The sequence below is a fragment of the Sprattus sprattus genome (assembly GCF_963457725.1).
Source record: "Sprattus sprattus genome assembly, chromosome: 5".
NCBI lineage: Eukaryota > Metazoa > Chordata > Actinopteri > Clupeiformes > Clupeidae > Sprattus > Sprattus sprattus.
This window is the reverse complement of record NC_137924.1, coordinates 4271861-4283830: the sequence shown is the minus strand read 5'-3', so window position 1 is coordinate 4283830 and position 11970 is coordinate 4271861. Positions and strand designations below refer to the sequence as shown.

The 11970-nt window shown below is 45.3% G+C and overlaps 1 protein-coding gene across 1 annotated transcript; it reads left to right on the top strand.

The window, feature by feature from the left end:
- Positions 1–329: 329 nt before the first annotated feature.
- LOC308365603 (butyrophilin subfamily 3 member A1-like) lies at positions 330–2227 on the top strand (the record flags this gene model as incomplete). Its single annotated transcript, XM_080839070.1, has 7 exons — positions 330–416; positions 516–560; positions 724–819; positions 1104–1227; positions 1335–1352; positions 1510–1536; positions 1695–2227. Exons 4-7 carry the CDS (start codon positions 1155–1157, stop codon positions 2225–2227), a joined length of 651 nt encoding a protein of 216 aa, XP_080695196.1. The 5' UTR covers positions 330–416; positions 516–560; positions 724–819; positions 1104–1154.
- Positions 2228–11970: the final 9743 nt, after the last annotated feature.

The following is an 11970-nucleotide window of genomic DNA, read 5'->3' as shown; positions in this document are numbered from 1 at the left end:
GACTTTATTGGACTAATTTGAAGGAAGTGAAAGGAAATGAGTCCATCAAAACACAGTGAGTTAATTGTAGCCATACACTTTTTAATCCAACTGTAAAAATATAGCTTTTAAATTAGGCTGAATTGTTTCACTTGCATCTGAGAACCTCAGAGTCTTGCCTCAATGCAAAATGTAAACATGCAATTAAAATTATTTGTTGGAGTCTAAATGTATTTATACACGGTATTCAGCCAGCAAATTTTCTTGCTATGCTTTCACAGCTCTCTCCCAGTGTGTCAGTTCTGCTTTCTGTTGCAGAAGCATTTGCAGTTTCACAGAGTTGTGGAAGCTTCAGTGATTATGAGATTAAAAAGGAGAGAACTCAACGAACATGCAACTCACAACCTTTTCTCAAACCAACCTTTACCTTACTCAAGGTAAGATGTCCGTGTGGTATGTTGAGACACGCATCTTAAAGGTAATCTTTTCTGCACACTAAGGGTTATGGCACTCATATTTTTGTTTGCTTTCCTTAGGCGATCAAAGTGTTAAAAAATCTTCGTTGTCGCAGTTTGGCAGAGGTAAGCAGTGTTGGGTGTGGTTGTTCAATAACTCTGCCATTGGCACATACCAAGATAATGAAAGATAGATTATAATTGATGATGACATTCTTTGCATACGCTATACAGTGAAAAGGGGAAATTAACCTTATCGTGCCCTTCTATTGTGTGTTTGTTTTGGCAGACGCTCAGCAGCCTCCAGCTGACAGATGGCTCATCCTCCTTGTATGCGTCTAAACTTGATCCAGGACACGCCTCTCAGCTACATGCAGCATTGCCGGTAATGAACTAAAGAATGTGGATGCCTGACAGATGCCGATAAGAACATCGTCTCAATAATCATAGTGATCTAACCAGCCTCATAACCAGAGAATGTGGATGCGTGAGAGATGTAAATCAGAACAGTCTCAATTATCATAGTTATCTAACTACCCCTACACTAAAGAATGTGGAGGAGTGACAGATACAGAGAAGGAATGTAAATGCATGAGATTCAGAGAAGAACACTGTGTCATTGACCTCAGTCACCTAACCCCAGACCATTCTCTTTATTACTCCTCACAGCTCGCAAAGCCATCTGTCCTTTCCAGAGAGAGGGATGAGGAGGATGGAGGGATGGAGAGAAAAGGGCTGAAACAGGAGGCTGAAACTGAAACTGTACAGCCCTCACAGGTGCACGGCATTACTGGTAGGTCTAGGTAGTTTCCTGATGGTATTTTGGGTCAGGTCATTTGATGCTGTCAGTCATCTGATGCCTTTGATGTCTTTTTTCATTTTGTTTCTCTTTTCTTCCAGGAAAAGTACTGAACCCAGGTAGGCTTGCTCTTTATTTAATATAAAAATACAGAGTGCACTGTATCCTTCCTTTATTGTGCTGTTCATTGTATAGTTAAAATATTAATATCAATAACACATTAGCAACAATGTCACTCATATTACCATGTTAACAGAAGGCCCCTCTGTTTTTTAGAATGGCAGTTGATGACTAAATCAACAGGTAAGAGATCATTTGTATGCTGTTTTGCTAGTCACCAATATTCAAATCTAATGCAAATCCATGGCTATGTTGGTTATGCATATAGTGACAGTGACCTTTTATATCCTCTGTGTCCTTTGCCTGCACACTGTCAAATATTCTTCCCCCTTGTCCTTCAGTTAAGATCACCCTGGACCCAAAGACAGCAAACCCCACTCTCAAGATCTCTGCTGACGGACGGCGGGTGAGGTCAATCACCTTTGAGGAGAGCAAAGGAAAACAACATGCTTGGATCCAGCGAGCTCCTCACAAGTATGACGGCTGGTTCTGCATCCTGGGAACACAGGGCTTTATCTCAGGCAGGCATTACTGGGAGGTGGATGTGGGGGAGAGCTCTGATTGGAGGATAGGTGTAGTAAAGGAGTCGGCACCCAGACATGGCTTTACCAATCTCACCACGTCCTCAGGGTACTGGACCCTCCGTCTCCAACTAGGCAGACTAATGGCCCTCACTGACCCCGTCACCAAGTTAAACCAGCCAATCCCCAAAAGAGTAGGAGTGTATCTGGATATGGAGGGCAGGCAGGTCAGATTCTTTGATGCAAAGCAGAGGAGACACATTTACACCTTCCAGGCTGAGTTTGGCCCCTTTGAGAAGATTTACCCTGTGATTGGTACAGTGGACACCAAAAGAGAGTTGGTCATTCTGTAGATTCAGATCACACACACACACGCACACGCACACGCACAAGCGCACACGCACACGCACACACACGCATACATGCACACACGCACACACACACACACACACACACACACACACACACAAACACACACACGTGCTTTGCAAAGTGGTCACAGACAGAGAGGTGGTCATTCTGTAGATTCAGATTTTAGGAAGCAGATCTGGTAAAGGAGGCGTGTGAACCAAGCATATACTTCTCACATAACTATCTCAGTATGCTTCTTCCATAGCCGCTTCCTTTGTCTCAGTACTCGTCTTCAGTGATCTGATACAGTATATGCCTCTTATATTATCTTTCAAAATGAGTCATCAGAGGCCTGTGAGGTAGGCAAAAAAGTTTGAGGTTATGTAGATGAAAGCTCAGAGGAGAGCAGACAAGACTGTTAACTCCAATGTCTTGTGAGGCCAGAGAGTTTAAGCTATTTTAAGATGTGAGAAAAGCCATGGCTTGTCATCTTAACCATATGGGTCTGAAACGTACCTCAGGGGACTACTTATACTTCTTTGCACTTTATGTAAACTGGAATGATAGTTCTTTTGTCTTTACTTAATCTTGCGTTGTTATATGTTGTTCCTTTTGTTACCAACAGGAGCAGTGGTCCAAATTATATTTTTATGTAAAGTAATACCAAATTAATTCATGTCAAATAAATAAAGCTTCATTGTTTAATACCAACCTGGGTGTCTGGATTCCCAACAACATTTTACAGTAATGTAAAGTATGAGGGACATGCACACACGCACGCACGTAGAGACTTACAAGAAGAGAAAAACATGAAATCGAAATCGAAAGTATCATGTATATTTGCTGCTGTGCTTAAAAACCACAGCTCAAGCCACACACACACACATATAGAACTATGTCAATAAGACACACACTCTTAAACTAAAACTGAATGCATTCACAAAGCGAGGAGCCTAAATATGGACCCCTGTACACGACAGAACTTGTTAAAAAAATGCTGATGCCACAGTTAAACATTATTCTCTCAGAAATCTCATGTATCATCTGATATACAACTATAGGTACTGAACAAACACATCCAAATGTGACAAACATATCAGTGTATGTCAGTGCACAGGCAGATCTAGATAAAGTAGAAAACAACATGCCTGAACATGCAGCATAACCAGAAAAGCAGCAAAGTGATTGGTTGCCTGCCTTTTGTTGCTGTCAGTTACCAACCTCTCACTGACAGTTAGTGTCTGCTGGTGGTTTTGTCTGTGTATTTTGAGCTAGCTCAGTTAGTCTCCAGGCAACCGTGCATATCAGATGACCTGTTCCTTTGAAGAGGCAAATTAGACAATAGGAACGTTCAAGTTCAAACAGTATTGTATTCATTCAGGGCAGTGTTGTGTGTTTGGCGTTGATAGTCTTCAAATTACTAGACAGGATGATAGGTGAAAAATTCACCCTAGTTAGTTCAGGACTCCGGAGCTGCATGAAAGTACATTTATTAGACAGACAAACAACAGCAATTGCAATTGGGCTCCCCTCCCAGCCGAGGCTGACAGTGAAGCCCTGATAAACTCTTCGCACAAAGTTTATATAGTCAGAAGTTTAGCTTTGAGCAGGGATGATCACGTGGTGGATTTCTCACGTCCGATGCTCCCTGTCGTGCAAGGATGGCAGTTTTGCACAAGGTCGGAAGAAGCACAGTTCCTTTCTTATCTCCTCTGGTCTAAACATGCTCTGCATCGTTCATATGCAGACTTAGTGGCACCTAATATTCTAGTTACACACAGAGAGAGAAAAGCCATGCTCCTGCTTTCATAAGCACATAATTCACAGGAATATATTCAAACAAGTCACTTGATTATTATATTCTTAAGTCATTAACAGTGTTTGGAAATAATCTCTATCACAGGAGTCATGGCATTACGTGGACACATCTTCCCAACCAGGCCCTCGCTGGACTGATGTGTTTGAGGTTTCTGTAGCAGGCAGGTTTTGAGGGGCATCTGTGCTGTGTCCTTGGCATTGAAAAGTGATAGGGCAGGAGTGTGTAGAACTGAGCCGATTTAGCTGATTGTGATACGTACGTCCTATGTGTGTTTGTGTGTGTGTGTGGCTTTGGTCGAGGCATAAGGGAAATTTGAAACAGTGCAGCGACCACGTTCACATATGGTGACAATCATGTGCTAAATGCAGAAGTATCAAAGAGGGAGAACTACGCCGACAGCATGAGAATGAGAGCGAAAGAGAGAAATATAAGCATCCATTTTGTGATCACGGCGGCCTCAGGCCAGGTCTGGGCCTCTTAAATTCGGCAGAGATAAAATACCCCTGGAATTTGATCCTAAAGCACAACAGGTTCAGTGGAATTCTTGTCTGATGTGGTGTGGGCTGTATGGGCTGTGGGAGTAATTTGGCAGAAAGTCACACCATCACATCTACATTTGGCTCTGTTGGAACAAAAATGTCATCGAAAGAATGGGTGGGTCTAAAGGGAAAGTAGATTCCCCAATCAGTATCATCATGCAGAATTGTGGCTCACTATCACAATAACCTAAAAGAACCGTCTAGAGGACATACACCATGTGAATCACTATCACGTTAACTTTACCACATCTAGAGGACATACACCATGTGACTCACTATCACGTTAACCTTACAGAACCATCTAGAAGATATAACATTGCATCTCTACAAAAGGTCCAGTGATCCTTGTCCAAGAGGTGCTTCCCACCTGGTTACCCTTTGTATGAGCAGGGGGAATCAGCTGGTTACACTATGACACATCATGCCTTATATCATCAGGGGGAATCAGCTGGCTACACTGTGACACATCATGCCTTATACAGTATCAGCAGGGGAATCAGCTGGCTACACTGTGCCTTGCCTCATCTGTAAGGGTTACCCGGGAGTCGAACTCAGAGACTCACACGCTTAACTCACACAACAAAATCACAGGGTATCGTATCAAGACTGCCCAAAATCACAGGGTATCGTATCAAGACTGCCCAAAATCACAGGGTATCGTATCAAGACTGCCCAAAATCACAGGGTATCGTATCAAGACTGCCCAAAATCACAGGGTATCGTATCAAGACTGCCCAAAATCACAGGGTATCGTATCAAGACTGCCCAAAATCACAGGGTATCGTATCAAGACTGCCCAAAATCACAGGGTATCGTATCAAGACTGCCCAAAATCACAGGGTATCGTATCAAGACTGCCCAGAAACACAGGGTATCGTATCAAGACTGCCCAAAATCACAGGGTATCGTATCAAGACTGCCCAAAATCACAGGGTATCGTATCAAGACTGCCCAAAATCACAGACGCTCAGGAGGCTTTTATAGGCAAGTAAACGAGGCTCAGGTGACCATAATAACTCAATCATGACATGGTGACAAGAAACAAACACGTGGCCGGCAAGCAGGAACACTGAGGACCCCACATGGTCAAAAAGGGGTATTACAGTCCAGCAAATCCTGACATCATCAGGGGAATCAACTGGCTACACTGTGACATCATCAGGGGAATCAGCTGGCTACACTGTGACATCATCAGGGGAGTCAGCTGGCTACACTGTGACGTCATCAGGGGAATCAGCTGGCTACATTGTGACATCATCAGGGGAATCAGCTGGCTACACTGTGACATCATCAGGGAGAATCAGCTGGCTACACTGTGACGTCATCAGGGGAATCAGCTGGCTACATTGTGACATCATCAGGGGAATCAGCTGGCTACACTGTGACATCATCAGGGAGAATCAGCTGGCTACACTGTGACATTGCATGCCTGTCTTTTGGCCCTCACAACCTCACATTACTTTATATCTTTGTGTTCATGTTTACAGTGGATGTATTGTATTTATGCAGCTATCTTTGAGTCCATGTTTAAAGTGTATGTATTGTATTTATGCAGCTATCTTTATGTCCATGTTTACAGTGCATGTATTGTATTTATGCAGCTATCTTTGAGTCCATGTTTAAAGTGTGTGTATTGCATTACAGTTTTTATCCATTGCTTTGGGCAACTTCACGAAACAGAAATTACATTCTCAAAACAACACGTGCAAGCCTCCAAACCACTGGGCACTGGTTCACGACAGATTGGCATTTCTCATTCCTTTAATCAAATTGCAATTGTTTTAGAAACTCCTTGCAAATGACAAGTACAATTGCCTAGAGATGGCACACATTTCAAATGATTTAGCACATCTGTGCAAATGGTTAGGTACAATTGCCTTCAGTTAGCCCAATTACCAATTGAATACATCTTGCTGGTCTAAACTGACTGTTGCTTCTCAGTCAAGTGGTTGTTCTCTGCAAAACATGTTGGCATAATTTCATTGAGTACATCATCACCTGCAAAATAGTTCACTCTACTGTCAAAATCTTTCAGGCACATAATACCATGAAAAACATTAGGGTATATCCTGTAATATGGATCTCTTGGATCATCAGCTTAATTTTCAGGTGCAACTAGAACTTTACTAATCAAGGGGGAGATTCACACATCCGATCACCAATCACACAGTAAGTTTAGTTAGCTGACAGGTCCTATCCAGGAGTATAAATGCTTCCATCAAATATCTAGAGCTTGACCAAGTTCAGTACAATTTATGAACATGGAAGCACCTGGCCAGGGAAACAACCAAGGGCAACTGCCTGTTAGAGGAAGAGGAGGAAGAAAAAGAGGAGCAACGGCGGATGTCCCAGGCCAGCGCGGGGGCAACATCACCATGTGTGATGCCATTTTAGAGAATAGTGTAGTCACCCACATTCCCAGCCTTGGCCCATACAATACCCATAAGCTCCAGGTTGTGTTGTTAGTGTAGGCTATACATCATTTTAGTTTTGATGTGCTTATTGTATGACAGTATATTGTGCTGTACGCATTTTCTGATACTGTTACCACGATGTATGGCAATAACTGTAACAGTTTCCATGGCAGTATGAGTGCAGTATGAGTGCTACCTTGTAGGCTATGCTTGAATTATTCTTTTTTTCTGTTTGATACACAAAGTATTCTGGAAAGAAAACAGGAAACATTCAGTGTCAAAGGACTGAGCCAAGATTGAAATGTGCACTTGAGGGATATTTCTATGGTCCACTGCCATACTGACAAAACATCTAAACGTTTTGACCTGCAGAGTTTAAACAATGCCAAAGGGTCTTTTCATTTTGGGGGCACTGACTATTAGTATGAGAAAAGGAATTAGTTTTAATTGATGAGTTGTCTGTTTTGAGAGAGATATGACCTTTTGCAGGTGTGCCATAGTGTTTTGATAAACCATCTAGGTTATTTTGACAAATATATTTAAAGCTTGGAGAATGTCCTTTTCTTTTCGGGAAGGAACTTTTCATTTTGGGGGCATTGACTATTTTTATGAGAAAATGATTTGGTTTTGAAGCTTGACTTAACTGTTTTGGGTGAGATATGACCTTTTGAAGGTGATCTATGTAGTTGTGCTGAACCATATAGGCTATTTTGCCAAATGCACTAAGAGCTTTGAGAATGTAATTTCGGTTTCGATAAATTGCCCAAAGCAATGGATAAAAACTGTAATGCAGCTATCTTTGTGTCCATGTTTACAGTGTATGTATTGTATTTATGCAGCTATCTTTGTGTCCATGTTTACAGTGTATGTATTGTATTTATGCAGCTATCTTTATGTCCATGTTTAAAGTGTGTGTATTGTATTTATGCAGCTATACATTTGTAACATTATTTATAATCATATGTATGTGAATGTACAGGTATATTTATTTGAATTTCCATTGGATTTTTGTTCACCCTAAGGTGTTGATATGTTGCAGTGAACCTTTAAACTGTCCCTGTGTTTACATGTGTACAGACACAGGCTCAATCTTTTCCTAAAATCCTACCCCCCTAAATCCAGGGTTAAGGTTTCAGTGTGACTGAAGGTGCTGTTCCCTTTCATGACCTCTAGGGGTCTCGAGTGTTCATAATCCTAATCTAGTACAGTGCCCATAGGCACGTGCACCTCCAGCACGGAGGCCGATGTGATACACCTATCGATGCATTGTCAACGATCTGATACATTAAAGATACAAAATGAAGCAACTATTGAAGTGATAAAATATGATTCACCCCGACTGCAGTGCTGTGTGATTCACCAGGATTTGATTCACCACAATGTGATTCAATGCAATACAATGCGATTCAAAATAATATACTATGCAATTCAATATGGTACAGAACAGATATTTTGATTTTATGTCTTTGGTTCTTGTAGACAGCAAACCGTGTAGAAAATCATGTAGACAGCAAACCAAACATTATCTTACAAAGAGCCATTTGAACCTCATGCATTTCTTTCTTTAGTACTGCAGTTCAGTAAGCATATCTGTCAATTAGATGTAAAATGGTGTTTACAGAGAGATTACATCCATATGTGAATATCATTTTTGATAAAAAGCTTTCAAGCTTATATGTTGAATAAAACATTTATTCAGAAAAAATTGGCACATTATGTTAAATTGAAATCAAAACTGAAAACAGTGGTTTGCAAATTCTCTATGACCTGTATTACATTGAAAAAATACAACAGCTCTATGTTCTACAAAATAAATACAATTCAATTTCGATTCTTGCAACATATTTAAATAAAAGTTCTAAAGCTCTAACTTCGGCGCTTTTTCTGGGGTTGGCCCCTCTCTGAAGCCATCTTGCACACAATCCACGGTTGTACTGCCCCCTAGCCACTGGGAGTGTTTAGCTGCCACCAAATGTGCAGTAGGGTGTTGTGCAGTGGAGGGAGTAACCAGGAGAAGGTGTTCAATGTTCCAAAAAAAGGTGCAGGTTAATTTTAGGCAGGTGAACAGACGAGACGAACTTTACACTTAACAGAAATTATTTTTCCAAAACAAAAAGCAATACTGACTGGCAATAACAGGTTAGTTACAAGTGCACAGGCATCCTCTCACCTCAGACCCCAGCTAGACACAGGCATCCTCTCACCACAGAGGCCCCAGCTAGACACAGGCATCCTCTCACCCCAGCTAGACACAGGCATCCTCTCACCTCAGACCCCAGCTAGACACAGGCATCCTCTCACCCCAGCTAGACACAGGCATCCTCTCACCCCAGCTAGACACAGGCATCCTCTCACCTCAGACCCCAGCTAGACACAGGCATCCTCTCACCACAGAGGCCCCAGTTAGACACAGGCATCCTCTCACCTCAGACCCCAGCTAGACACAGGCATCCTCTCACCACAGACCCCAGCTAGACACAGGCATCCTCTCACCACAGACCCCAGCTAGACACAGGCATCCTCTCACCACAGACCCCAGCTAGACACAGGCATCCTCTCACCACAGAGGCCCCAGCTAGACACAGGCATCCTCTCACCACAGACCCCAGCTAGACACAGGCATCCTCTCACCACAGACCCCAGCTAGACACAGGCATCCTCTCACCACAGAGAACCCAGTTAGACACAGGCATCCTCTCACCACAGACCCCAGCTAGACAAAGGCATCCTCTCACCACAGACCCCAGCTAGACACAGGCATCCTCTCACCACAGAGGCCCCAGTTAGACACAGGCATCCTCTCACCACAGACCCCAGCTAGACACAGGCATCCTCTCACCACAGAGGCCCCAGTTAGACACAGGCATCCTCTCACCTCTCACCCCAGTTAGACACAGGCATCCTCTCACCACAGACCCCAGCTAGACACAGGCATCCTCTCACCACAGACCCCAGTTAGACACAGGCATCCTCTCACCTCTCACCCCAGTTAGACACAGGCATCCTCTCACCTCAGAGACCCCAGCTAGACACAGGCATCCTCTCACCTCAGCTAGACAAAGGCATCCTCTCACCTCTCACCCCAGCTAGACACAGGCATCCTCTCACCTCAGTTAGACACAGGCATCCTCTCACCTCTCACCCCAGCTAGACACAGGCATCCTCTCACCCCAGCTAGACACAGGCATCCTCTCACCCCAGCTAGACACAGGCATCCTCTCACCCCAGCTAGACACAGGCATCCTCTCACCTCTCACCCCAGTTAGACACAGGCATCCTCTCACCCCAGCTAGACACAGGCATCCTCTCACCTCTCACCCCAGCTAGACACAGGCATCCTCTCACCCCAGCTAGACACAGGCATCCTCTCACCCCAGCTAGACACAGGCATCCTCTCACCTCTCACCCCAGCTAGACACAGGCATCCTCTCACCCCAGTTAGACACAGGCATCCTCTCACCCCAGCTAGACACAGGCATCCTCTCACCCCAGCTAGACACAGGCATCCTCTCACCTCTCACCCCAGTTAGACACAGGCATCCTCTCACCCCAGCTAGACACAGGCATCCTCTCACCTCTCACCCCAGTTAGACACAGGCATCCTCTCACCCCAGCTAGACACAGGCATCCTCTCACCCCAGCTAGACACAGGCATCCTCTCACCTCTCACCCCAGCTAGACACAGGCATCCCCTCACCTCTCACCCCAGTTAGACACAGGCATCCTCTCACCCCAGTTAGACACAGGCATCCTCTCACCTCTCACCCCAGCTAGACACAGGCATCCTCTCACCTCTCACCCCAGTTAGACACAGGCATCCTCTCACCACAGACCCCAGCTAGACACAGGCATCCTCTCACCCCAGTTAGACACAGGCATCCTCTCACCCCAGCTAGACACAGGCATCCTCTCACCTCTCACCCCAGCTAGACACAGGCATCCTCTCACCTCTCACCCCAGTTAGACACAGGCATCCTCTCACCTCAGCTAGACACAGGCATCCTCTCACCCCAGTTAGACACAGGCATCCTCTCACCTCAGCTAGACACAGGCATCCTCTCACCTCTCACCCCAGTTAGACACAGGCATCCTCTCACCTCAGCTAGACACAGGCATCCTCTCACCTCTCACCCCAGTTAGACACAGGCATCCTCTCACCTCAGTTAGACACAGGCATCCTCTCACCCCAGCTAGACACAGGCATCCTCTCACCCCAGCTAGACACAGGCATCCTCTCACCTCTCACCCCAGCTAGACACAGGCATCCTCTCACCTCTCACCCCAGCTAGACACAGGCATCCTCTCACCTCTCACCCCAGCTAGACACAGGCATCCTCTCACCTCAGTTAGACACAGGCATCCTCTCACCCCAGCTAGACACAGGCATCCCCTCACCCCAGCTAGACACAGGCATCCTCTCACCTCTCACCCCAGCTAGACAAAGGCATCCTCTCACCTCAGTTAGACACAGGCATCCTCTCACCCCAGCTAGACACAGGCATCCTCTCACCCCAGCTAGACACAGGCATCCTCTCACCTCTCACCCCAGCTAGACACAGGCATCCTCTCACCTCTCACCCCAGCTAGACACAGGCATCCTCTCACCTCTCACCCCAGCTAGACACAGGCATCCTCTCACCTCAGTTAGACACAGGCATCCTCTCACCCCAGCTAGACACAGGCATCCCCTCACCCCAGCTAGACACAGGCATCCTCTCACCTCTCACCCCAGCTAGACAAAGGCATCCTCTCACCTCAGTTAGACACAGGCATCCTCTCACCCCAGCTAGACACAGGCATCCTCTCACCCCAGCTAGACACAGGCATCCTCTCACCCCAGCTAGACACAGGCATCCTCTCACCCCAGCTAGACACAGGCATCCTCTCACCCCAGCTAGACACAGGCATCCTCTCACCTCTCACCCCAGCTAGACACAGGCATCCTCTCACCCCAGTTAGACACAGGCATCCTC